At 43.6% G+C, this 27,166-nt stretch overlaps 2 protein-coding genes across 5 annotated transcripts; one reads left to right on the plus strand and one right to left on the minus strand.

Annotated features, from left to right (window-relative positions):
• Window positions 1–1,377: 1,377 nt before the first annotated feature.
• Window positions 1,378–16,366, minus strand: mideasa (mitotic deacetylase associated SANT domain protein a). 4 transcript variants are annotated; one of them, XM_084376876.1, is made up of 14 exons: window positions 16,347–16,366; window positions 11,511–13,277; window positions 9,194–9,412; window positions 7,153–7,507; window positions 6,998–7,064; window positions 6,784–6,920; window positions 6,579–6,682; window positions 5,795–5,870; window positions 5,577–5,665; window positions 4,989–5,072; window positions 3,529–3,672; window positions 2,822–2,941; window positions 2,412–2,575; window positions 1,378–2,313 (listed from the first exon to the last, which is right to left on the minus strand). In XM_084376876.1, exons 2-14 carry the CDS (start codon window positions 13,002–13,004, stop codon window positions 2,049–2,051), a joined length of 3,318 nt encoding a protein of 1,105 aa, XP_084233002.1. In that variant the 5' UTR covers window positions 13,005–13,277; window positions 16,347–16,366; the 3' UTR covers window positions 1,378–2,048. The 4 variants fall into 4 exon arrangements, with proteins under 4 accessions (XP_084233002.1, XP_084233001.1, XP_084233000.1 ...); XM_084376875.1 differs by lacking the exon at window positions 16,347–16,366 and adding an exon at window positions 14,054–14,334; XM_084376874.1 differs by lacking the exon at window positions 16,347–16,366 and adding an exon at window positions 13,735–14,334.
• On the plus strand, window positions 15,865–25,475 carry ttbk2b (tau tubulin kinase 2b). The gene is made up of 15 exons (XM_084376878.1): window positions 15,865–16,125; window positions 16,597–16,719; window positions 16,814–16,961; window positions 17,657–17,730; window positions 17,836–17,976; window positions 18,104–18,208; window positions 18,744–18,809; window positions 18,896–18,988; window positions 19,075–19,200; window positions 19,291–19,448; window positions 19,702–19,891; window positions 20,777–20,991; window positions 21,107–21,575; window positions 22,725–23,422; window positions 24,200–25,475. Exons 2-15 carry the CDS (start codon window positions 16,651–16,653, stop codon window positions 24,549–24,551), a joined length of 2,904 nt encoding a protein of 967 aa, XP_084233004.1. The 5' UTR covers window positions 15,865–16,125; window positions 16,597–16,650; the 3' UTR covers window positions 24,552–25,475.
• The last annotated feature ends 1,691 nt before the right edge of the window (window positions 25,476–27,166 follow it).

A 27,166-nucleotide genomic window follows, 5' to 3' on the forward strand; every position in this document is an offset into this window, starting at 1 on the left:
TTTTAATTTTAGCACATTGAAAAAATTAAGGCCGAGCAACGACATCAAAAACAGAAATTTATGTTGAAAATGAGTGAGTGGGTGTGACCATGCTGTTAGTTTAAACAGGTTTCTCTTAGTGTAAGTGAAGAGTTTGTAGCTTTACTCCATCTAGATCTTGTTTTGCCTGTAAATTACTCAATTTAAGATTTAAGAATAGAGACATAAAAGTCATATTCATGATTAATTTAAGAATATACAACAAATTCAAAGATATAAACTGGTAAAAAAAAAAAAATGTATATAACAAGATTGTCCATCTACTACATGGGTGCCAAACTACCCTGTCTTGGGTCGTTCAGTACCGGGCTGCGAAAACCCACTGACCCTAGGAAGTGAGGGGTCTGATGTAATCGACATTTATGTACTGCACTGTGTTTTGTTTATTTTTCTGGAAATGGCAAGTTTTTAATTACACATCACAAGAAAAGCGAAGAATTTTCAATTAACATTCAAATGTTAAAAAATTATAGCTATTGGCTGGTCAGTGCTGTCGAAAAGGATGGAAACACCTGATCTAATATTTCCAAAATCTAAGATTTTTAATCTTGGCAAGCACAGAACTGGTCATGAAATGATTTTTGAAATGATGACATCATTCTGCTGTGTTTATGGGAGTTATTACTCTGTATGCTGTACTGACAGAGCAAGAGCATGATTTCATTTTTGTGTGAAACTATTCCTTTACGTTCTGTGAGTATCATTACATCCACATAAGCAGTGACGTCTCCTCTTCCTCTTGTTTCGCAGGATGTGTGTGTGTGCGTGCTTCTTCGTCTAATTTCTGCAGGAGCCCGACAGTAAATGAGAGCTGTCAGGATGCAGCTCGTCAGAGAGGAGTGGGAGACAGAAACAGGACCACTTTGTCCTTCCTGATCTTGGGGCAATATGCCTTCCATCTCATCTCCTGAGGGCGACAGGCTACACTTCTCTCCCCTGAGCACGCTCTTTAAATGGCTGAGTTATGTCACCACCAATCAATGCCAAATTTCACCACACCCTTTCCGGCCCTTAATCTGAAAATGATAGGCCTGTGGCGCTCGTCTTGCATTCTGAATGAGACCTTTGGATACAGTATTTTAAGATTCATACTTTAGTGTGATAAATCTTTCTTGCATGGTAACTAGACACCATTTAAGCAAGAAGATTTAGGAGAAAGTCAGGCAAAATGACTAATAGCTCCACAAAGAGTTTGTCCTTGTCCGAACAGAAAACACCAACGTCTCCATTTGTGAGTGTGTGAAGGAAATCTTCTCAAACATACTGAACCACTGCCTCCACCTGCTGGAGCGACAGTGACTTGCAATCACACACTGACAGACAAATAAAGACACTCAGAACAGTAGAGATTTTTAATAAACTTTTCAATTCACAAGTCATATTGCAGCTGACATGATTAGTTTTTATATTATCAAAATCAATGCAAAATGCAGTATCATAAATATATGGCGATCTCATATATACTTTTTTGTACATATCCATTTCAAAAGGTCCCTTAGTTGTAAAAAATAAGTGTATACCAACCTAAAACTCCGATGGAAATCTGCAAAATTCAGCACAGTATTTTCCTAAGAGAAAGATTTTAAATACAAGCTCTTACTCTATATTTATTTAAAAGGGCTGCGACTACAAAGTGAAAAGATTGCTTTGATCTTTATTGCTAAACAGACATCCTGATTATCTTATGAGATATCATATAACCATCGAGTCCACGCAATGAAAAGCTGTAATATTTTGACATATATTCAATTAAATAAAGGATATAAAAAGGCAATATTGGCAAAAAGCTGAAGCATACAGAATAAGTGCATTTACAAAAAATAAACTTCCTCTGAATATTTAAAAGATACAAATGTGTGAAACTGGAGTGTGACTGCCTGGTTTATGATAACAGAGCCAGGCTCAGCCAGGTAAGGAGTGTGAAGGTAAACAGGAGGACCTACATTTTTTTTTTTTATCATCTCTCCCTCGATCCCACTCATTGATTCGATTTGATTGATTTTTGTCTCTCAGTGCCAGTCTTCATCATCATCATCCTCCACCTCAGAGGAGTCTTCCTGGCTGCTGCCCTCTGCCTGCTCCGTCACTCCGTTCCCAGTTCCTCTCTGATGAACCGCCGCCGCCGCTGCTGCTGCCACCGCCGCCGCCTTCCTGGCCCGAGCTTCGGCTGCTGCCTTCTCCTCCTCCTCTTTCTGGCGCAGCGCTGCAGCCTTCTTCTCCTGCTCAGCGTGACTCTTCATGTGAGCACTTCGACTCTTGACTTTATAAAACACCCTGTGGTACAAGAAGAGAAGTATGCGACTTTATACACAACAGCAACGTTTACAACAACTAACTAAATGCTAAACTAACTAAACTTTTTTGTACCGTACCTGCCACATTTCTTGCATGGAAATATTGCGTCGGGATCCTGCGGGGGCTTCACTGGCGCTTTGCTCTTCTTTGCTGCAGGCTCGGCCCGAGGCCTGTGAGCTGCTGCCGGGTGATGAACCTTATTCACAGTGACCGGCTCTTTCATCATGACCATTGTTCCTGCCTGGAGCACCAAACATCAGCAGGCGTTAGTTGCTTTATCAGCTGCATTGAGGATTCGAGGTATAGTCTTTGTGGGTGGGTCTCTAAAATAACTAATCCTAACTATGTTAGGGGTGGAGATAGATAAATTATAGTATTAGGGACCCCCACAGATCTGTGATTTTATTGGCTCCCACGTTACTCGGACTCAGATAGGATTATTTAGCACAACAGATTTTAGACTTGCCAAGAAGACTACCACACTTACATAGTCATGAGCCTGTAGTGACTGAGCAACCCTCGCCTGCTGGCTGCTTTCATGACTCTGGTCGTAAGAGGAAACCTCCATTTTGACATCTCCATCCGCCAATTTTGACTGCTGTGAACTCTGTAACCAGAAAAATACCAAAATCATTTCACAAAATATTAGAAACATCTTTAGAGTCCCTCCTCCTAATGACTGAAGGAAGTTGGTGAGGATGAACTCATTAAACCTGTAATGATAATTATCAATATATGTACATTAACTTAATCAGTTTTGCTGACCTTGTTATCCAGTTGTGTAACCTATATTTTAACTGACATGGTGCCAGTATAACTAGGCCTTAGACTTGGAGGCAACGTTTTTCATTTCATTTTATTTATTATTTTGGTTGTGTGGGTTTTTCTTTTATTTATGTTTTTTAAATGTTTGATATTTTAATATGTTTTAATATGTTTTTCACATTTAAATTCCAAAGCCTGAATATTAAGATTAAAAGTTCATTAGTGGCATAAACTGATCTTAAAAAATGACTGTTGATCACAATTATTTCTAACACAGTCTAGCACTCAACAAAAAGTAGTTATCATGACTAGAATCTAGAAATCATCTTTCTCGTAAACCCGTTAATATACATAGTACACCCATGCAATAAAATCAAGCTATTTCAATGCTTTACCAGACATTAACATGGTACATTCGAGCCACTCTACCTTAACGTCCACCACGGCCTCCTGGTGCTTCTCCTCTGGAGAATCTGGAGGGCCGAAGGTTAAAATCCCGTTGCGACCAACCTTCACCTGTTTCTTGTACGTGTAGTAAAACTCTACACACTGAGCCACAGTCTTACTCCGCACCTTTAAAATAAGACCAAAAGAAAAAAACACATTCAGAAATATGATCATTTATTAATCTTGACAAATAAATGATTGATTTGTATACATATCATTAAACTTTGTAAATAAAAAAACAAGCTTTAAGTGAGTGGCAGTCTGTCTAATGCCAATGGTATTGTTATTGTCAGGTTTCTTCAAAATGAAGACCACATTTCCCATTAAATCCAGTTGTTTCCACTTGTTTAGTCGAATTTTTTGCATATCTTGGTTTGTGTGTTGGTGAGCGTCTTTAAACCATCTCAACCCGACTCGTAGGAAAACTTGATTCATCTATTCAACGTAATGATTAGGTACACAGTGTGCAAGCAGCAATTTTACACATCCTAAAAACTGAAAACAATAAGTCAACAAAGTATGAAAATAAATCAATGTTGACTCACATCTGACACAAAGCCCGGTCCTGTGCTTTGCCCACTCAGCTTTTTATACTAGAGCCAGATCAATATATTGGTTGGCTGAGGTCATTGTCCGATATTGGCCAATCACAGATAAATCAGTGTCGCCATATATTGTGTCCGTTAAGAGATTAAAATGCAGAAAAAGATGCTTGGGGTAATTTATAATTATTCAATTTCAAGTTAAATTCACTGTTTCAGTGCACAGATGTCATGGTTCAGCTGTAAAACATCCTGCCTGAAGTGTCTGATAACCACATTTAAGAGATCATTGCAAAAATATGCGTGTATATTGTCCAATATATCTATAGACATATGTTGCTCCCTGAGTATTGGTATAGGCACAAAAAATCTGGTATCGGTCAGGCTCTACTTTATACTGTGTTACTTGACTTTCTGGCACAAAGTCCTCAGGTCAAGCTTCTCCCATGTGCGAACAAAGACAACTTCTGGCACTAACAATCACCACACACATAAAACAATGAGACAGGGTTATAATTTAAATGTAGATGTACATAAAAGGAATAAATGTGTTTCGTATATTAAAAAATGGACGCCATCTTTGTACATGGAGTGGACGTCACAACCATGTGAACTGTATGTCCAGTGTGTTAAACATGCAATATGTAATTTCTGCCACTAGGGGGCTCTCTATCAAAACAAAACACAAAACATTTGAGTTGGCGAGTGTCAGGGGGCTAAACCAGACCTGAGGAATAAACAGTCATATCGGATTCTGCTCTGATCCGGAGCCGCTTACTGACGGGAGGAGAGGTCAGAGATTACTTTTTAACTTTTGGGATTAGTCCGCTGTCTGTGTTTATGTCACGTTACTGTGATGGTGACTGCTTCACTTTTAACAACTTTGGAAGTTTTATTCACCTGAAGTGTTGTCTCGTTCGCCGACTTTCCAATCCTAGAAGTAGCATCGGCGACTTTATGAAACGCACCGTTACCTTGAGTAAACTATAAGTACACAAATCAACAAAATATATAACAAAAACCGTAGTCGTTGTTGGACATCTTAATAAAGAATTCCTACATATTATATCTTTAACAAAAAACAAAAAGGACATTTGCTCTTTTCATTGCAATATGATCAAAATTCCCTAATTTCTAAGAGAGTGTCTGACCGGAGTTACTGGTCATGGAAACGACACATCTAGGCGTCCACCGCTAACCACACTGAACTAATGACCTCGGACAGGGGACCATTTTTTGGCCTTGTACACGACATCACCATCTGATCAGTTTTTGCTGGGAAGGTTTAGGTGTCTGCGATAAATAGCACTCTTGTCCTGTTTGCAAGAGGACATTTTCTATTACATCTGAATCTAGCTTCATAGTGTAACTTAATGCTTCACAGTCAATGTGTTAATGATGTATTTACAATGAAATGCTACACAGAGCACATTTAATTCAAATCAAATGCATGTTTTCTTCAGATTTAGTAAAAATTAACGAGCATACCAGTTTCTGCACCATAAAGAAGTCCTTCCTGTAGGCAGAGATCCCCTTATTGAAGTAGCGCTTCTCTTCTGGGGTCCAGCAGTCGGAGCCTGTGAGTAAATCAGATGCAGTAAAAATGTGTCCGCTGCTCACAAAAGAGAATTAAAGTGAAGAGGGTAGAAGGAGGAAGATGAACAGATGGGGGCAGGTTTTATTTTCCTGTTAATGTCAACACCCACCTGAGTAGTGATAATTTGCCAGTTGATGGCCTTTGGGGAAAACCGGGTCCTGATGCATCAAACGTCCCAGCGTTTCCTAAAAAATGAACACGATTAATTACAATCTTCTTCATTTGAGTGCTTTAACTGTGAAACACAACAGTAACAACTACCAAAGTTAAAATCGATAAATATTTTTAAAATGCATGCTACTCAAGAATATTTAAGATTTTGACTAAACGTGCTCTCAGCGATTTGATTAAAGGAGGCATTTTCATTTTTTCCCCTTTCCTTCAGTGTTTTATATCAGTTCTTGTGCATGTAAAAGATCTTGAAAGTTTAAAAGGTCAAAGTCCGCGCTAACAGAAGCTCCTCTCTCCCACAGAAAACACTGTTCCTGAAGTGCCTGAGACACCTCGCCAGTAGCTCCACCTTCAACGCCATGACTTTGTGACATCACCATGTCCTACATTTGCATAATTTATGTCAATATTCATACAAGAAGTGAAGCTACAAGGAAGCTGAAAACACAACAGAGTCAACCCAAGACACAGTGAGCAGTGCTGGCTCAGGTGTGTGTGAGCTGACCAATCAGAGGAGACTGGGTATTTGGGAGGGGGGCCTTAAAGAGACAGGAGCTAAAAACAAAGTGTCTCAGACGGAGGGGAACTGGGAACACTGAGAAAACTGATGCGTTTAATAAAATTATGAACCTGAAATGAGCAGAATATGTCTTCTTTAAAAAGTTATCCTGCAAAATGAATTACAGTAGGTTGCGTGAGTCATTATGAGTCACTATACTCACAAGGAAATCACCTCCACATTCGTGTAAACAGTGTAAAACCAGCTCTTGGTTGGTCCCTCCACCTCTGAGCACACTGGAACAAGCCATGTGCATCAAATCCTCCACTAAAAAAAAATTACAAAGGTTTGAAACAATTAGTGGGGAGGAGATGGTGACAAAAAGCTCCCACAAAGCAAAGAACAACAAGTGACGGTGAGACACTAACTCCTCTCTTGATGTTTGAGGTTGGAGTCATCCACAGGGAGCCAAACCAGGTCAGCCTTGTGCTGGTCGACCTGGGAGGAAAGTTGTTCTTGTAACTCTGGTATTTCTGCCTGGTACTTCAGCCCGATATTGATACGCCTGGACAAGTAAAAAAACACAGTGAGTTATGGTGATGCAAGTACATTTCTGATAACCTGAGAGGCCTGTTTACTTACGGTTCGAGGCTAACAGGTGTGGCATCGGCGCACAAGGGCAGAACAGGAGGAGTGATATCTGAACTCGCTGCAAATACAAAATAAATATTGTTTTTAGAGACTATCAGGCCTCATTAGTAAAAATTGTCAAGGCAAACACAACAACTAAGACGTACTGGATCGCAACAGGCTACGCGTCGTGGATTTGGGTGTAGGCGGCGGCGGCAGTGGTGGCGGCGGCAGGATTTGGTTGCCTGCAATGTTGGTGAGGATGGTGGAGAAGTAGAGTCCTGAGCCTTCTCGCACAGGAGACAGGATGGGTGGAGGCGTGTACGGTGGCAGGAGGGTGGGGTTGTCCGGCAGGCGCACTGGAGAGCGCAGGTTGCTCTGGTAGGAGGAGATGCTGGAGTAGAGGGATGGAGGGATGAAGGTGGATGGTTTGTGCGGCGGGATGATGAGAGGCTCGGGGCGAGGTCGGCGCTTGAATTTGGATTTTCCATCTTCGTCCAGTCCTGGATCGCTTTCCCCGTCCTGGATAGACAAAGGATTGAGGATTTTGGTCAGCTATCTAATTTGTGTTCTTTGACATCAGGCTCATGGAAAAGTTTTAGTTGTATTTCCTTATAATCAATTGGTGTCAGTTATGGAGGATTGGATGTCTTTGTACAGCTTTTTAAGGTTAAATTCAATGTGCAAGAACTTTCAAGGTACCTAAACAAACAATTTCCAGTTTTCAATATTCTGGGCATTACTTGCCAACCCTCCAGGGAGAGGTTTTCCTCCCGGGGTCACATGTCTCCCATATTTCTCCCAATATATGACAATTTTTCATTTTTTATGCCTCATCCTCCTCAGTAAGTGAGAGATGGACAGAGATATGGAGAAAATAAAAAATATTTAAACCAATTTCAGGCTCCCTGGAGGGAGGAATTCCCCTTTCTTACATAAAGTTTAAAAGGAAAGGGGGTGTAATCATGGGGGTCGCATGTGTCAATTGAAAGTGAAATATGTAAGAATCGGCCGTCTCGTGAAATCATACAACAAACAAATAGCTGGCAGCATATCACCAGGGTAACAGCTAACCATTGCTAACTGTATCTGCCATTAGATAGTTAGCTCAGTTAGCCGTGCAGCTAGCGAATGGTGCCAACTTCAGAATGGTGCCAACTTCTGTAGATCAAAGTAGATCTTTGCAACACAATACGCAGACGTATGTAAATTCTTACATATTGTACCTTTAAAACCAGGAAACCACAACACTTGTGCCATGTCACGATATAACAACATCCAAAATCTAACAAGATATAGTTTCATATCATGATAACAATGCAATATCGTTTTTTTGCCCAGCCCTAGTGGAAAAGTCGTTGCTCCATGCAAAGCATGTAGAGGCAGTTCAAGAACTCGCTCTTCCAGTGTATTTCTAACACAGCAGCTGCTCAACAAGCATGAGCTGTAGTATTACACTGCAACTGATGTTATCACCAGTAAACACATCTGTCGCAGACAGTGCTTATGTAGGTCATATAGAGGCATGAGTACTAAATTGATACCGTTTCATAATAACCAGTTAGAAGTTCCTTGTACATTTAATAAGCATGACATAAGTCATGCATTGTGCACTTGCTGAATCAGGCTGCACTGTGAACCTACACACCCAGCTGAAAACAGCTGTTCATGTAGTTCAGGTTTTTGGAGAGTGAGTGAGTCACGTTATCTAAACCACGACACAGACATGGGATGTTTTTACAGGTAAAAACTCGAAGGCCGGATTCTTTTAAAGTGTTTTTGTACTCATGAGAACTTACGAGTGCGTCTTGAGGTAGTTAAGTAATAAACATTTACGAGCCTGACTCATTCACGCTTCATTGTGAAATGTAACTTAGTGCAATTACTCAAGAACTGTGCTTTAAAGGTGCAATATGCAAGAATTTTAGTTGAAACAATATTTTAAAAATGTGCTATCGTTATCAAAAGAATGTTGTAGGCCAGTAAATTGTGTTGAAAAAGGTAGCATGCTAACAAGCTAGCTCCTGTGCTAGCGTATAAAAACCAATACTCCTCCGGCCCTCCGAACTCCCAGTCCACACTGCCAGCTGAACAGCTAACTGAGCTAACTGAGCTAATTGTAGGCAACACTGACGTATAAGAGGCTGGAGTGAATTCAGACCATCCTTAATCTTTGGCATTCAAACCTCATCTCCTCACACTACTAACCTGGCCAAAACTCTCCGTCATGGAGTTTCGGAGCGACCGCCGACGAGCCACTATGACAGAAGGTTTGCGATCGGGCTGTCCTGCAGGTCGCTCAGCCAGGCCGAGTCGTCCATGAGCCCAGCCGCTGCCCTGAGCATCTGTTTGATTCCGGTGCACCGGCACAGATACAGGGATAACCAGAGGCACCATGGTGGCCTGTCTGCCTGAAGAACCCTCTTCCTGTTGAGGCAGAAAAGCAAAGAGGCGGGAAATGAAGAGATGGAAAAGAGAAAGTAACAGAGAGAATGGGGGAGTAGCAGGAAAACAGAGAAGGGAACGAGATATAAAAACAGAAGAAGGTGGTGTGTTTGAATCAACTGCAACACTAATTTCCTTCCTGAAAGAAAATGCATATATATCATTCATTATTCATATATAATGCATTATGTTAGTGCTGCAAATTTTTACTATCAGGCCTCCAGGGTGCAACTATTTTGGCTGCACACGCACGCAGAAATCTTTTAAGTGCAACTCAACATTTTCATTGGTCACAACAGTTCGCCTGAAATTTAGCAGTTTGTTTTTTAAGCAACCGAGGTCGCTACAATTTCTTGTTGCTTGTAATTTAAGTGAAGGAAAACATGTATTTGCACCAATCATTTAGATAATGTGATAGAAAATGTATTATTGTATGCACCTAAATTATGTGCTGGTGCTCCAAAATGAAAAGTTAAGTGAACCAGTGAAGCCAGTTTGAAAATTTAGTCTGGAGGCCTGACTATATATGAATATATTTACTATATTGTCTTATTACCCAATGTCTTTGAATTTATAATCAGATAAAACAGAGAAGACCAGCAAATCCACATTCAAGATGTTTGAATTCAAAACAATTCTTGATGATTGATCAACTCAAACGTAGCGCTGGGTATCGAACTTTGATACTTTTATGTACTTTGAGCCAATAAGAATGCAGCATGCTTGTTGGGCCAAGATGTAATGGTGCTGGTGACTGGCTGCCTCGAGCTCACCACGTGTATGTGTAATGTAATCTTTTGTTAAAATGGATGTCATAAAACTGGTATCGTTCAGGAACCATTATCGTGTCAAAAAATGTAACGATACCAAGCTCAAACAAAACAAAATTGCTGACCTTTATTATTGTAGATGGTTTAATCAATTAATTGACTGTTTGACTGCTAATTAATGGCTACTTTACTTACTATTTACTTACTTTAAAGATGCATTCACTGTGCAAAATGTTGATTGATTTTATGTCCTACAGGTAAAAAAAAAAAAAAAAAGGAAATCTGCAGCGACTCTCTGACAAATGTAACAGAAGGATTACAACATTTTCTTTCATATAAATGAGCACAGTTATTTTATTACCACATATTTCCGTAGGAGTGAACATAACTCCCTGGTATTTCTGGTCAAGCTGATAAAATCTGCAGCGAGTGGCGGAGAAACGTATAAATCAGTTTTATGATTAAACGTCAAACAAAGCTGAGGGCCGCGGTTTGAATCTCACGTCCTTACACAGAGAAGTGCTGCTTGTTGCACACAATGCGACAGCTCTGACTTGCTAACAGCAATATCAAACCTGTTTGGTGTGCGTTAGGGAGCGTAGCTGCTCAGGTTGACAGCTCGGCCCCTCCCTGGCTCTGCTGAATGACTGAGAAAGAGCCTGAGGAATGTGGAGGTGTGCAGACATGCAGCTGCTCCAACTGTGCATCCAGCATGCCCGCTCTGCACAAAAACCTATGACGAGCCCGATAAACCCCTCGAGGGCAGCGCGCTAAGCATCCCTGCGCTAAGAAAAACTGAATTTATCTTGTTTTTGTGCTCGTCTGTTTAACGAAGGTGCTCAAAAGTAAATAAAGAAGTCAGTTGCAGTGGGTGTGCCACTAGAGTGTAAACAGTATAAATCCTGAATAACAAGGTTAAGAGTATCACCTTTGTAAAGGCGATAAAACGAGAGCAACATTTCAAATCCAAAAGGAGGAATCGTACGTCTGCTGCATTAAAATGTACTATATAGCATGACTGTGCACGCTTGTAAAACAGCCTGCCGTAGCGAGGACTGTGACAGCTGGAGAAATCAAGTAAACAGACCTAAGGAGAGAGTTTTGTAAACCATAGGGAAGTGCTGCATAGAAACAGGGTTCTTCCTCTTTGTACAGCTGCTTGTCAACTTTGCCAAATGAGAGAATTTGCTCTTACGTGCACAAATTAGCTGATCCTGCCCTTCTTACTCAAGTAAACTGGGCCTAAAGCAAGTGTTCAAATTGTAAAATTGGCTTTTGTAAACAAGAAAGTGATTCGTTTTAACCCTGACCATTTTAGCGGGCTCCATTTTTGACGCCTGCTGGGCCAGAGTCTCCAGGTTGATCTCCTTCGACGCCCTCCTTCTCCTGCTGGTGATCTGGATGACCCCTCCTGTCGGCGCTTGGCTTTCCCCTCCTTTCACCGCCCGGACGCCTGCTACTCCGTTCTGGGACGGTGGAGGCTCTTTGGATGCTTGGGACCACACGTTTGTCGACGGGGGACCCAGCGGGGACTGTCCGTCTCTGGAAAGGCGACGCGAGCGGCGAGGTGCGGCCGTTGGCGCGTCCAAAGGTGAATCAGAAGGCTCTGCAGGATTTGTGGCAACCTTTTCAGGCTCTGGGTTGGTAATGGGTGACACATCGGCTTGAGCGTCTGGTTCCTGCTGCGGCTCCACTGACTGGAAGTCTTCCTTTTTAGGCACAGTGTCAGGCGGACGAGGCTCAGGAGACTGATAGGTCACAAAGTTTTGGGTTTGTTGCTGTTTTGGTTGCACCTGTAGTTCCGTTGTTTCTTGCTGCGGCACGTTTTGTTGCTGCAGTTGCTGCTGCTGTTGTTGCATTTGCTGAATTTGCTGTTGACGCTCCTGTAGCTGCTGCTGGTGATACTGTTGCTGCATTTGCTGCATTTGTTGCTGTTGCATTTGATGATGTTGGATTTGTTGCTGCTGCTGTTGTTGCTGTTGTAAATGTTGCTGCTGCTGCTGCAACTGAAGTTGATGCTGCTGATGCAGCTGCTGTTGCTGCTGCTGTTGCTGCTGCTGGTGATGGTGATGCATTTGTTGCTGCTGCATCTGGTGGAGCAGCTGTTGTTGAGTTTTAGGCTGCTCGCCGTATGGCAGGCTCGCCACTCCCTTGTTGCCCGGAAAAACTGAGTAATATCCGGATGAAAACTGCTGCTTGCTGGGCCGAAATGTTGCCTGGAAGGGTTGCAACATGGGCGGCTGCAGAGTGTGAGAAGGCCCGTGGGGCTGCCCTTGGTGCTCCACACCTTTGTGGGCGTGCTGATAGGCCTGCAGCTGAGCCTGGTGCATCGCGGCCACAGCGTGCTGCTCCCACTCGAGCCCCCTCCCCTGAACTTGACCCTGGGTGGCATCTCTGTAAGCCTCGACGGGGGCCCCTGGCAGCTGATTCTCTCCCCCCATCGGCAGAGCTACGCCCTCATGGACGCCTTTGTGGAACGCCATCTGACCCCTGACGTTCACTCCGCTCATGTAGGGGCCAAAGTTCTGCCCCCAGGCCGGCACAGGAGCCTCCTGAGACCAGCCGGGGGCCTGAACAGAGTCCTGGTGCATCCACTTTACAGGAGCAGCCTGTGGATAGTGCGGTAGACTCTGGGGCCCCTTCTCTGGGTTGTAAACACCGGAGATGCTAGCAGAGTCACTGTGGCTCGACTCTGAAGCCGGAGGTCCGATGCCGTAATAAACGTCCTGCTGCACAGGCTCTTTCATGGCTGCAGCCCGATGCTTGCCGCTCTTGTCAGTATTAACTTGAGGAGGAAGACTCATAGTAATATTATAAAAAAAAAGGGAGGAAAATATTGGAGTCAGAGCTCTCAATCTTGATCTCCGAGCGTGCAAACCGCTCAGTTATTGCCCCTGTAGTGTGCTTTCACTGCCTGTGGCTGAGCAATTCTTTGTTTAAATCTGTATACAGGAGGTATTTGGGGAGGAAATATAAATCCCAGAGGAAAGTGCAGGGTGGGGAGCATGCAACCCTCCTTCCAGAGTCAAATCTGAGGCTTGCTGTCCATTCTTCTCATCCACTTTATGGTGCTGGACCTTGTGAGAGAAAGGAGGGGTTAGACACTGTGTTTTTCTCTCAAACAGCACAAGCATACAAAAAGTTTTGAGTCGCCTTTCAACTCGTGTGCGGCAACGAGGAAATCGAGGCCTACGCAAGCAAAACAGCCCAGTGAGTACAGCTGAGAATCAGTCAGACAGACAGCGAGGCTGCTGAGGTTAACCTATGTTTCGATAATCACGTCCAGGTGCGTGCAGAGAGGACGGCAAAGAGCCGGAGAAGTTTTTTGGAAGCGGCAGCAACAAGGAGGCGCCTGCAGGGCAGCTGCCATTTGGCACAACAAGAAATACAGGAAACGAAGGGACTCGTGCAATCAGCCGAGCGATAGCCACTGATGTTATGTTAAAAACCAGCAACAAGGAAGCGCCAGAGGAGCCGAGTGCAGTTGGGTAACATAGCGGATTAGTAAGCGTTAGTAAAAACACGAGTTTGTACCTTATCAGTGGTGCACGGAGCTCTCCATGGCCAGCTCCATGGAGTCACTTCGGTTTCGATCAAAGTCGACTGCATGCAGCTCCATGAAGGGATCGTGCGCAGCAAATGTCATAACTCTTGACAACTTTCCCTCGAGTTTCACAGCGCGCAATATGGCGAACGGACGAGTTCACGGTCCCACCAGAACATAATCCAAAGTCCGGAGAGGCTCGGTTTGACGCTGGAGTTCAACAGCGCTGCACGGTGTGTATCCGCGAAGCCGTGCGCTTCAGGAAAACATGTCCACAACTTTCTCCCCGCATCAACGAGTAAACCGCACATGAGACGGCGACTGCGTGACAACTCCGCCGTGCAGCGGCCTGCTCGGGTATGAAACGCAGATTTCAACGAGCGCCCCTGCAAAGCCCCGAGTCGCACAGACTCTCAGTTCCGGTTTATCCACATTGGATGAAACGCTGCGAAACTGCGCAAACACGCAGAAAGTTGTGCACCCCGGAACGCACCGCCTCACCCCAAAACAGCTCGACTCACGTCCTGTCGTCCAATCCGGTCGTCTGGCCACTCCCAGAGCTGTATCCGTGTACGTTTGATTTGCTGTCACGGGCCGCCCCGGAGAGCGGAGTCTCAGCTCATCGCACGGAAAAAGCTTGTGGTTAAACGTCAGGGCCGTAGACAGGATGTTTTGAGATACTGAGGTCAAGGCCGAGCAGCCCCCCCCCCACCCCGACATTATGCAAGTTTTGTTTTCTTTTTATGTTGTTTTCCTACTTATATATTGTTTTCTACATTAGTTGTGGGACTAATAAAGGATTATCTTATTTTTATAATTTGCAAGAGAACTTTTAATTTGATTACCTGTTCTGTTAATTTCTGTTTATATCATTCAACTCATTAATTTTTTTTATTTAACATATTTTGCTCATTAAAACAGTTTTATGAAACATATAGAAAGCTGAGTGCCAACAATAGGCTTTAAAAAAGAGGTTTCCAGCGTAGCGATGACATATTTTTGTGGGCTAACCTGGAAGTTAGTATCGCTCTGGTCCCCTCGACAAAAAGCCACAGATGAACACCACTTTGTGATTTTTGAAGCGTAAATAAATCGTTAGAAGTAAAAAGCTAATGTCAGGCTGTAAACAGACGACATCGTGGTTGTGTGATTTAAACATCACCACCACTACAACAACACTGCTGCTGCTGCAGTGTTGTTGGACCACATGTTGTCCTGTGTCACAGACTTTGCTGTTATGTGCTGTGTTGTCTGTGCAGTGTGTTGTGTGTTATGTTGTGTGTGTTGTGTGCAGTGTGTTATGTGTTGTCTGCTGTGTGTGTTGTGGTGTGTCCTGTGTGTTATGTGCCTTGTGTTGTGTGCTGTGTGTGTTGAATGTGCAGTGTGTTGTGTGTGCAGTGTGTTGTTGTGTGTTGTATGCTGTGAGTTATGTGCTGTATGTTACGTGTTGTGTGTTGTGTGTTATATGCCTTGTGTTATGCGCCTTGTGTTGTGTGTGTGTTATGTGCTGTATGTTGTGTGTGCAGTGTGTTATGTGCTGTGTTGTGTGTGTTGTGTGCAGTATGGTATGTGTTGTCTGCTGTGTGTGTTGTGTGTTATATGCCTTGTGTTGTGTGCTGTGCCGTGTGATGTGTGTTGTATTTGCAGTGTGTTGTGTGTGCAGTGTGTTATGTTGTGTTGCTTGTTGTATGCTGTGAGTTATGTGCTGTATGTTATGTGTTGTGTGCCGTGTGTTTTATGTTGTGTGTGTGTGTCTGTTGTGTTGTGTTGTGGTGTGTGTTATATGCCTTGTGTTATGCGCCTTGTGTTGTGTGTGTTATGCGCTGTATGTTATGTGTGCAGTGTGTTGTGTTATGTGTTGTGCATGCAGTGTGTTATGTGCTGTGTGCAGTGTGTGTTGTGTGCAGTGTGTACAGTATGCAGTGTGTGTTATGTGCAGTGTGTTGTGTGCAGTCTGCAGTGTGTGTTGTGTGTTGTGTGCAGTGTATGCAGTGTGTTGTGTGCAGTCTGCAGTGTGTTGTGTGCAGTGTGTGCTGTATGCAGTGTGTGTTTTGTGCTGTATGCAGTGTGTGTAGAGTGTGTGCAGTGTGTGCTGTTGCTCCTCTCTGTCAGGGTCTCAGGATGCAGGAGTTCGCGGATCAATCAGGAGAGACTAGCGCTGTGACGTCACCAGCGCCGCTATGAGAGAGCACGGGGCATCAGTCCCCATCCATTAGCAGGCTAGCTGGCTAACTGTAGCTAATGTCAGCTATGGTCCATCACCATTATCCCATTTCGAAAACAAACAGCTTACTGGAATGACCTGACTTTAGTAAGAGGGAGCATGGGGACTGCCTGGATTTTACACACGTACTGGTATCGCAACTCTGCAGCGAAGCGAGGTAAGAGGTCAGGGAGGTTTGCTAGCCAGCGGTTATATTTAGTAAATATGCTAGTTAGCTTGTTTACAGGACTACCAGAGCCGCCGCATTGAACGCCGTCACCTAGCTAGATTAGCTTCCTAGCGGCTAATCCTCTCTAACGACCGGTTCACGTCCATTTATGACCAGTGATTGACGCTGCGCTGCTCGGCAGTTGTGTTTTGGCTCAGAGTCAAACAAACCAGACGATGCTAGCTCGCTATCTCTTCGTGACCATCTAGGAGTGGTTAGCGTCTTGCGGGAACCTTGGAGACGTGAGGTGTAGCTAAACCTATGCAGCTGTGTACATGGTGTTCTGCACATGGATGTGTAATCAGTATAAAAGTTATTGTTCCTCTTTCCACCCTCTGCACGCCCGTTAGCATGCAGTGTACAGTGATTTGTCAAGGGGAAAAACGGAACTGAATTTTAAAATCTGTTCCCTGTTTTCAGTGGGGTGCTTGCGTCACTGATGCCAGGTGCAGGCTGTAGCTGAGAGCTCTCAGGATGAGTGGGGCTGGAGAGCACACAGACATCCTGTCAGTGGCAGACGTGGTCAGAGACAGATGGAAAGTGGTAAGGAAGAGAAATCACCAAATAATGTCCCAGTCAAGAGGAATTGTTTCTCCACAGTCGCACACTGGGTTGATGAAAACTCCCTTCTTTTCAGGCGAGGAAGATAGGCGGAGGCGGGTTTGGGGAGATCTACGAGGTTTTGGATCAGTTGAGCCAGGCCACTGTCGCCTTAAAGGTGGAGTCTGCTCAACAACCCAAGCAGGTGCTGAAGATGGAGGTGGCAGTGCTGAAGAAGCTTCAGGGTGAGTGATGCCATCCCATTGTCAGTGACTGAAAGCTCCCAGAAAATGACTGACTAACACTTTTTCCCCCGAAGAATTTGTGCAGCCAGTTATCGTCGTTATTGAAGTTGTTCCAGGACCATCATAGCAACTGAATAATCACGCTTATGGGAGGTCACAGCTTTGAAACTCGACAGTCATAGTTTCAACTCAGAAAACATCGTCAAAAATCACAGCTGCTGCAAGCCATCACGGTTGAATGGGCCTCATAGTCTCCTTCAGGAGATCAGGGACCGAAACCCATTTGGAACGTATCATTATACTGTTCACTTATTATTTTCCATGTTTTTAGTTTTCTGTCCCTCTTGCAATAAAAAATACTTGGTTACATTTAGTTTTGGGTTAAAATATATTCTTTCACAATGTTAAACACATTTGAAAGAATGACTTCTCCCATGTGCATAATTTTCCTGTCTTTCCCTGAGTTGATAAGCCATGACTTTGCAAAAACGTGACTGGTCAGTTTCAGTAATGGTTTTGGAGCAACATTCCCGTAATCCATTCTACTAACTATGATTTGGCATATGTATACACACATTTATACCTAATCTTTGTGTCTGGAGCAGTGTCAATAAATATAAATACTAAGAAATGCAGGCATACATTTTGACCAATGAGTCTACCCACTGGTTTACATATATATTCTTCTTTGACAGGTAAAGACCACGTGTGTCGCTTCGTAGGATGTGGCAGAAACGATCGATTCAACTATGTGGTGATGGAGCTCCAGGTAGGGTTTTTACCCCCCAATGCTCGTCAAGTATGTTGTTTCCTGCTGACTCAGAATCACTCTGCATCATTAATGTGACACATAACACTCATTTCCTGTCTTAAGGGGAGGAATCTGGCAGATTTGCGCAGGACAATGACCCGAGCCACCTTCTCCGTCTCCACAACTTTGAGACTCGGCAAGCAGATTTTAGAGGCCATAGAAAGCATTCACTCTGTAGGCTTCCTGCACCGTGACATTAAACCTGTAAGTTGACCTGAAACCCTTTATGATTTGTGAATTTATTGTCATTGTATGCATGCTAATTGAGCGATAGATACATTTATATAGAACAATATACTGTTTAACTTGGTGTTTATCTATGTTGTTGCAGTCCAACTTTGCAATGGGACGACTAGCCAGTACCTGCAGATGCTGCTATATGCTTGATTTCGGCTTGGCCCGTCAGTTTACCAACTCCAGCCAGGAAGTCCGTCCAGTAAGTACTCTAAGTCACCTTCCTGTAAGCATTGTTTTGCCTTTTTTTTTTTTTTTAATCAGATATCCATGAAGTTACTTATCCTCTGAGAAGCTGTTTTGAAGCACAGTCTGTCAACTGTTAGATGTCTGGTCCAGCAAGGACTGTCACTACAAAATGGATCCAAAATGAGATACTTTGTCATATAAATGCAGATGTACCATTTTGGGTTGCACAGGTGTTTTGACGAGACAATACTAATGATAGAGTATCTTAAAGTTAAAGCCACACGAATGTACACATTTCACATCAAATTACAATGTCATTTACGTGGCCCTAACGACCGTAACGTGACTGCTGTCTGGCCTTAATGGCTCTTATGTGATATCAATGACCATCTCAAAAAGGTTTAAGTGCCTGAATAATATCCATAGATACCTCAAAATGTTATCTAGGACATATAAAGATGGGTTAGTGGACAAACATGTGTTATTTGTTTCAGTTTCCTCATCTTTGCAGTTGTTTTCCATTTTACTGAATCTGAGTTCTCTTTCAGCCTCGTCCTGTGGCAGGCTTCAGAGGAACTGTGCGATATGCTTCAATCAATGCTCATAAAAATAAGGTGAGCATGGACACAAAACACTTCTATTTGTCGACATATTTGTTTTAAGGTTGAAACTACTCATTCATGTGAATCTTAACCTGTAGGAAATGGGCCGTCACGACGACCTGTGGTCTCTCTTCTACATGTTGGTTGAATTCATGGTTGGTCAGCTGCCCTGGAGGAAAATTAAAGATAAAGTATGTGCCTCTTTGTTTTAGTCAGTATAGAAATGTATTCATGGTATTTGCATCCATTAATCCATTTATCTTCTCCCTGCTTTAAGGAACAAGTCGGAAATCTAAAAGACACGTATGACCATCGACTCATGCTCAAGCACCTTCCCTCTGAGTTTAGTACCTTCCTGGATCATATCCTGACTTTGGACTACTTCACTAAGCCTGACTATCAGGTTGGCCATCTCCTGTTTGGCATATTCTGCACGCACTGTTTATTCCTCTCCAGCTGCCAAACGCTGACGGTTGTGTTTTCTCTGTGACAGCTCCTGATGTCAGTGTTTGAGAGCGCTATGAAGAGCCACAACGTGCTGGAGAATGACCCGTACGACTGGGAGAAATGTGATTCCACGGATGTGCTGACCATCACTGCCGCGACAACCACTGCTCAGCAGCTCACTCGCCTCACACCAGCGTACTTGGGGTATTTAGAGTCAAAGAAGGCTCTGTCACTTTTTACACATAGCCGTTTATTCCATTACTTGCAGCTGGCTCATTATTGCAGTTTCACTTGTGCTATTCAGACTTCCTTCACACTTTGTTGGACATGAGTGCAAATGTATAGCTGCAGCTTTTTTTAGACTAGAAATCTGCACAGTCAGAGATCCCTGAGAAATGGCTGCTCTAAATTGTGCTGTGGAAATGAGCTGCAAGGTGACCTTCCTTCTCTTCCACAGCATGGCCAATGCCTCAGTGCTGCCGGGCGAGCTGCAGAGGGAGAACACTGAAGATGTCCTGCAAGGGGAACGCCTAAGTGATGCTGACAACTGCCCGCCCATCCCCACGCCGACCACCCCTGGTGCAGATGTATGGGAAGAGATGGACCGCAACCGAAATCATAAACATGCCCAGCCGATGATCAGGAAGGTTGGAGCAACGTAGAACGTTTTTACCTACTGCTGTGATATTACTCTTATGTAACTGCTACTTGTCCTGTGCACTGAGATGTAAATTTACTCTCCCCAAGACTGCATTAACTTTGCCTAGAGATATGATAATTAATTCTGCCAACCTTTATAACTACATCTACCCCTCCTGGGCTTGAATAGAAATCTACAGTGAGCCCACCTACTGTCTCCCAGTCCCTTACTGATACTTTAGTGAATAAAAACCCTATTTTCAGGCATGGAGCCTGTTACAGAAACTTTCAAACATAAGTGAAATTTGACTCAGTTGAGGTCAATATTTAGGATTTTTGGTATGACAAAGTGACAATGAAGATGGGTAACAGCATTAACACAGAAATATTATGATTGAAATGATACTGTAAGTGTTGGAAAACCTAACGCTTATGTTAGCGTGTTGAAGCTAAGACTGTGGTCAGCCCTAACACTGATGTTAGTTGATGATGTTAATTTCACGGACCATATATTAATGGTTGTGCAACCTCTACTCTACCAACACAATTAACGCCTCTGACTTTAAGCTACAATTAAAGGCCTGTGTTTTCTTTTCTTGTGTAGCCACGGACAAGTGAAATGAGACAGCAGTTGTAGTGGAAACAGCCAGTTTTGTGAATATTCTCGACACAGATACAGGCATGACAGGCTGATTGAAGAATAAAGTTTACAGTTATAGTTAGGATTTCTTAAGGTAGGATGTGAGGTCTGAGATAGGATAGGACACAGCAATGAGTTTAGGAAATTGCTTCTTTAACAGGAAGATATAAAAAATCCTACCTTTTGAAACTTTAAGCTGCATAAAAAATGCATTATTTCAGGTTTGGGCCTCTTTGTTGCTCATTCTCCTCAGGTGGTGAGTGAGGATGAACACAGTCAGAACCAGGGGAACCAGAGCCCCAACACCGGCTCCATGCAGAGCTCTCCTCGACGGGTGCGATCAGAGACCATGTTCTTGGAGCGGGCTGCACCGCTGCTACGCAGGATGAGGCACAGCCAAAGCTTGGCATTTGAAAAGAGGCTTGCACCCGAACCCAAGCCCACCATCGAACGCTTCCTCGAGGCCTAGTTAGTACTCGCTTCACGCCAAATTACAATATATCCGCTTGTTACAGCTTGCAAAATTTTTATTTATGGCAAACAGACAGAAACTCACCATAACACGTAAAATATGTTGTTTCAGCTTGGGCAAACAGCGTCCTGTCCTGTCTCAAGTCGGGGAGAAATCTATTCCTGAGAGGGGACACGGGCAGCACACGGCTTCCTGCAACGAGGAACACTCGGGCACGGCGACACCAGATCCAGAAGAGGGTGCAGCCAGCAGTGGCTTTGTGGCCGTGAACCTCAGTCCTGTGCCCCAGGAGGGAGACTTTCAGGAGTGGGTGATGCTGGAGCTCGAGCAAGGCAGCGGCTCTGGTGCCACCAAGCCTGCAGCTGAAGCTCTGCACGAGGACAAACCTGGGATGCACACGCCCGCTGAGACTGAAAACCAGTCCTCTGAGCCACAGGATGGCCAGTCCACAGCAGTGCCGAGCAGTCCCGTCCTGTCGCAGATGTCCATGCCTGGCACGTGGTTACTGGGCCACAGGAGGCTGCCTGGGATGCTCGGACAAATGCCCTCAGTCATGATGGGAAGACCCCAGATGGACCAGGTAGAAGTGATCAAGCATTTTGTTGTGCATGAACTGAAAGCAGCATTGTGAAGTTGGGTGTACAACAGTTGAGAAAACAACCCCAATTCAAGGTTTTACAGGTTCCTCATCAGTAAATCCAGTTATAATCATCAATATAGGAACCTCGGATTCACAGTGAAAGGCTTTTTACAAAGACACTCTGAATTTAAACAAATTCCTATGAAACAATGACATTGACCAATGGATATAGGCGTAAGTACAACAGTATACAACCTTGGTATTGCACTTGTATGGCAGATAATGCCACGTTCACATCATATCCTGTAAACCATAATTACGATCAGCTGTCTAGGGAAAAGGTTCACGTCAGCCTCGGAGTAGTAATTCAAAGTCGGAGGTATATATTTTTGCGGACAATGATGATGTCTCCCACAAGAGAAAAAGACCCACAGAAGTCAGAGGAGTGGCTGCAGATACACCACCGCTGGCAGCTACATCAAAATAAAATCAATTATTTATACCAATACAGTTGTTCCAGCTAATTTTCTAGGGGCTTCGTTTGTATCTGGGTGCACTTGGTTAGTGCTCTGCTGCTATAAAAACCACAGAGGCTAATTTAGGCTGTTAATCTAATGTCCAGTACATGGTTCGTATTAGGGCTAACCACCTTGGAATAATGGATGAACGCTCAGTCGCAATAATACGTGATCAGCTGTGCTCCCGATTCTGCCAACATTTTGTGAAAGCAGCATAAACATAGTCCACTGCCATGTAACCATAAATGTTCAACCTTTTCACAATTCACTTCCTCAATTTGGGTTGGATGTACTTTTGGTACAGACACACAGAATCTGGCAAGGACACAGTTGAACGCACCAGACAACCAGGAGCTGCAGCTTGTGGATGGTGACGTACCAGCTAGTTGGGCGTTGTTTGGTTTTGGCTCATCTGTTTTTATACATGTACATGAACTCGCCTTGCTGTGTCCATCATGCTCTGTGAGGCTGGATCTCCTGCCATCCATAGAAAATGATTAGGATCCATCGACCTTTATCTCCCTCCGCAGGACATGCTCTTGAAAGTTGATTCAGGTTCTTTTGGAGTTTTTGTTTGTTTGTTGTTTTTGATTGTCTTCATACCCTTTAACAATCATCAAACTCTTCTCAGTCCTCTAGCTGTGCGCCACAGTCCCCGATACAGGAGACGAGTGATGCAATACCCCTAGAGGCACCATCAGGTGAATCTGATAAAGTCCCAGAGGAAATCTTAAAGGATGGAGGGAAGTTGGAGTTAGCTCCAGTGCCAAGCCCAGCCAAAGGCCCCACTTCTCATCTGACAAACGACAGAGACCCAGAGAGTGACTCCGGTCTGCCCGATCGCTCCTCCGAGCCGAACCAGCAGCCTCAAGCCGACGCAGTGGGAGGCGCTATGGAGAGCACCGTCACCGTCTCCTCCTCTCCGCCTCCAGCTCTGCTCAGGCGAAGAGACTCTCCCTCATCCCCAAGATTGAGTCGAATCCCAGTCCGGGACCCCAGCGTCCTGGACTCTCCAATCAAGGACCTCAACATGGAGCGGCGTCACCGCTGGAGCAGTCCGGTCCCCGGCTCCCCCACCCACTCACCTTCTCCATCCCTGTCCTGTGACAACCTGCCTTGTGCTTTGCCGAGGGACAGGCTCTCCTCAGAGCGAGGCTCCAGGTCCGACTGTGGAGGAGAAGACCCTCTCTCTCTGTCCTCCTCATCAGGTAGCAGAAGTAAGATCCCACGTCCAGTGAGCGGCAACTTTCTACCCGAGCAACTCACAAGCAAGTTTCTGCCTCGGCCACCTCCAGGGAAACCTCCCATCCGCCCATGTGTGGACAACAGGTATGAACTATGTTCTGTGAAGGCTTTATAAAACCATCCACATCGCTCATTTGTCTGTTTTTTGTTGGATGAAATGTATTTAAGGTTATAGTCATTAAGACATCAGCCCTGGTTGATTTGGTGTGGTCAATTGTGGTATAAGAAATTGCAGTTTAATACTACAGCAAACACTCAAGCAGCAAGGAAGTACGAAATATGAAATATGATATTTTCAGTGCAGCCAAAGAAACTTATGTGGTTTCAATAAATATGTCGTACAAAAATTGGCCTTTTATCTAGGTGCTTCAGACTCTTCAATTTAGCCCACTTTGACTGCTGCATTTGTCTATTTCTCACTGCAACATTTAAAACTGCTGTGTGATGAAAATGATACTGTTATCTTATTTTTTAATAATCCTTGTCACACTCATCTCTGTGAGAAATACATTTCATTTCCTGTGAATGCCTCAGAGTAAAAACCCCCCTATATTTCGCTGGGTGAATGTGTTTTTAATGCCAAATGGCAGCAGTAGGAAATTTACACTTTGCATTACGATGAACTTTACTTTTCTAATAGGTAGGCAACATAAATCCAATGCGGGAATGGACTCCACTTATGACAAAAACTACAAGCGAGCTTATTATAGAATGTAGATACCCTCAATGGCCATTTCTGAAAAATGCTGACCACAAATAATAAAAAAAAATCATGTAAATCTGAAGTATTGTAACGTTGTAGAGGAGGACTCATCAAACAGAAGGAATCACAATCATATTGTCTTATGTTCTTTACTCCAGGCGGCGGAGGTTAAGAGTGCGAGCCAGCAGCACTAGCGACGCAGACTTCCTGGCCAGTCTGACTCAGCTGATGCAGGATCGCAGCGGGATGCTCTTCAGCCCTCCTCCTCGGCCTCGCAGCTCCTCCTCCTCCCTGCAGCGCTCGCTAAGCTCCTCCCCCTCCCGCCAGGAGCTCCGCGAGGGCGGGGCACTGCAGGGACGCAGCCGCTCTCCATCTAGCTTCTCCGGGTCCCCTCCCATTCGGCACGCTCAATCACAGGACAGGCCCGGAGGGCAGGGTCTGTGGGGCCACGGCTCCAGAGGAAGAGGTCTAATCCACGAGGGTAAAGGCTCCGGCAAAGTGAACCGATGACTGTATTTGACACAAGTGACTGATATGGATGGTGCAACTGTAGCGAGAGGCTGTCTCACATCGAGTCCATGATAGCATGTGTAAATACGGTATTTACTCAAGGGAATGTACTGTATGTAATGTAAAATGTATGATAAATTGTATTTATTTATTTATTCATTTGTTGGATGTGTCTCTCAAAATACTTGACGATGTGGCTCGATACCTGCAGCTGAAAGAAAAAGGTTGAGAAAACCTTAAGATTGCCAACTCCTTACCTCTCATTTCACTCCTCTCTTAACTCTCCATATAGGCCTAATATGAGACCAAAAAGATAATGTTTAATACTTGAGGGATGTAAAAAATGATGCTTATTGTAGATATGTACCATTAAGAAAATGGTATACACTAATAGAAACCATTTACTCACGTTAAGAACACTAATAGTAAACACCACGCGCAGTATACCGACATCAGCATTCATGTACAGAACCAGGGCATGCAGCCCCTTATTGACCTCACTCCTGTAAAAGATTTATTATTCTGTGTAACAATGAACTGCTCATTTGGCATATCACAGTGTAGTAGTGTGCTTTTACTTTGCTAGAAAATATTTGTCATGCAAAAAGCATCAGCGTTTTAGAATGTACATGTAGGCGCACTCATTCTTAAGTATTGTAAAAGTGCATGAGTATCAACGCAAATGTTTTTTTTTATTATTCATTTGTACAATCTGCTACAATCTGCTCTGTATTTTTATTGAACTGCTTCTGATCAAAATGCATCATAATGTAGACCAGCAACGATGTGCATATTTATTTCATACACCATGTAGAAGGTAAAGGAAGAAAACTGATATAAATGGATCCTTTCATCATCTCATGTTGTTGCATTTCGTTCTTTAAAATGAGTAAATTCAATAAATGCCAGATCTCAAAAATGTTATGTCATGGTCACACATGCTGTAGTTTTTATTTTGATTAACGGGTCAGTTCACCCATATCTCACTACTTCCTTATTCCTGCCTAGCGGTATCTAGCCATGTAGATGGTTTTTGCACTTAGTTGTCCGAGTTTTAAAGGATAAGTTCACCCAAAAAATGAGAATTCAGTCCTTATCTTCTCACACCCATGCTGATGGAAAACGAAACTGAGTGTAATTTGTTTTGCACTTCAGACGATGGAAACTGAGAACTAAATATATTTGCAGCAGTGTCGCAGTTACTCTGGATGATTAGTTATAAGAGCTAGTTTCTACAGAAGAAACGGTCTCAAGTTTAGCAGCACTGTCGGTGATCAGACAAATGAGTGAAAGACAAAGTAGACATTTAAATCTCGACTAAACATGCTCAAATGATGAAGTAGTGTATTTTTTTTTACTTCACTTAAACTCCAGTCGCAACGATTCAGACTGCGATGTCCCCTGAGAACAGTTGGTTGTCAAATTCTGTCCAAGCAGCTGTTTTCTGAGACAGACGTCCCTGTAAGCACAAGAGAGACTGCTGACAGGCTGGCGACTGAATAGAGGGGGTGGTGGTGGTGTGAAATGAAGCCTGCTCTCTCTCTGGAACAATATGTAGCCAGATGTTTAACAGCGGTAAGTGACAGGAAGTTAATAAACATGTGGACATGGACAAAGACAGTCCTTTGGGCTTTCTGAAACATCAAACGGGTTTATCCGTGGCTGTGTTAGATGTGAGGGGTCTAGTATGGCTGATACATATTGGTAATGAACCTTGATAGCGTCACAGGAAACCACAACAAAAGGCCAGATGTTGACACAATAACAAGCAACTTCAGTACCACTCAGTTTGGTGGGAAAAGTACAGTAGGGTCCATAAGTCAGACACCACTAGTCAAGATACTTGTATTTTGCATTTCTTTCTCACATCTCACTCACTCTCATGCTATCGGCTGGATAATTTGAGTGAAAAGCGAGTCATGTTATCCCAGCATGATTTGATGGTGTTTCACAAGGCTTCTTGTAATGTCAGAGAATGTTTGGCTTTCTCAGTCTCGCCCAAACAAATGTTCGATGGAGTTGAGGTCAGGTGACTGTGGAGGGAAGTCCATCACAGTCAGGACTCCTAGGATCTTTGGTCTTCAAGTAGGTCCTACAAAGCTTTGAGGTGTGTTTGGTCTCGTTATCCTTCCTGCAGTAGAATCCGTCTCCACAAAGATGCAAACCAGACCAATTGTCGGGTACCTAAAGGACTTCTTGTTTATGTTGCATTACAAATGTGTTTTTCAAAATGTATTCATGACCTTGCCGTGGGTTTATTTGTCAGTGGTTGTTTCCAGAGGGAGGAGTGAGTTTTCAATGTCAAACAACTTCATAAATATGTTAGTAACTGTAAAGACTGCTTAATGAAATCAAAACAGTTTCATGGCTGTGAGCCCTACTATTTTGGGACAAGCTATTTGGCAAAATAGATAACTTAAACCATCTAAGGAGATAGATATACTTTTATTTTTAAAACATTTCTGACATTTAAACTTGAAATGTGCAGTATGTAAGAATTGGCCACCTGTTGAATTCATACTCAGAACAAATAGGGTCTAGCCTATCTCCGCCAACTGTTCTAGTAACCGCTAAACTCTGTCAACAGTAGCTGCCGTTAGTTAGTTAGCTCAGTT

The sequence above is a fragment of the Pagrus pagrus genome, assembly GCF_965226575.1.
Source record: "Pagrus pagrus genome assembly, chromosome: 16".
NCBI classification, from domain to species: Eukaryota; Metazoa; Chordata; class Actinopteri; order Spariformes; family Sparidae; genus Pagrus; species Pagrus pagrus.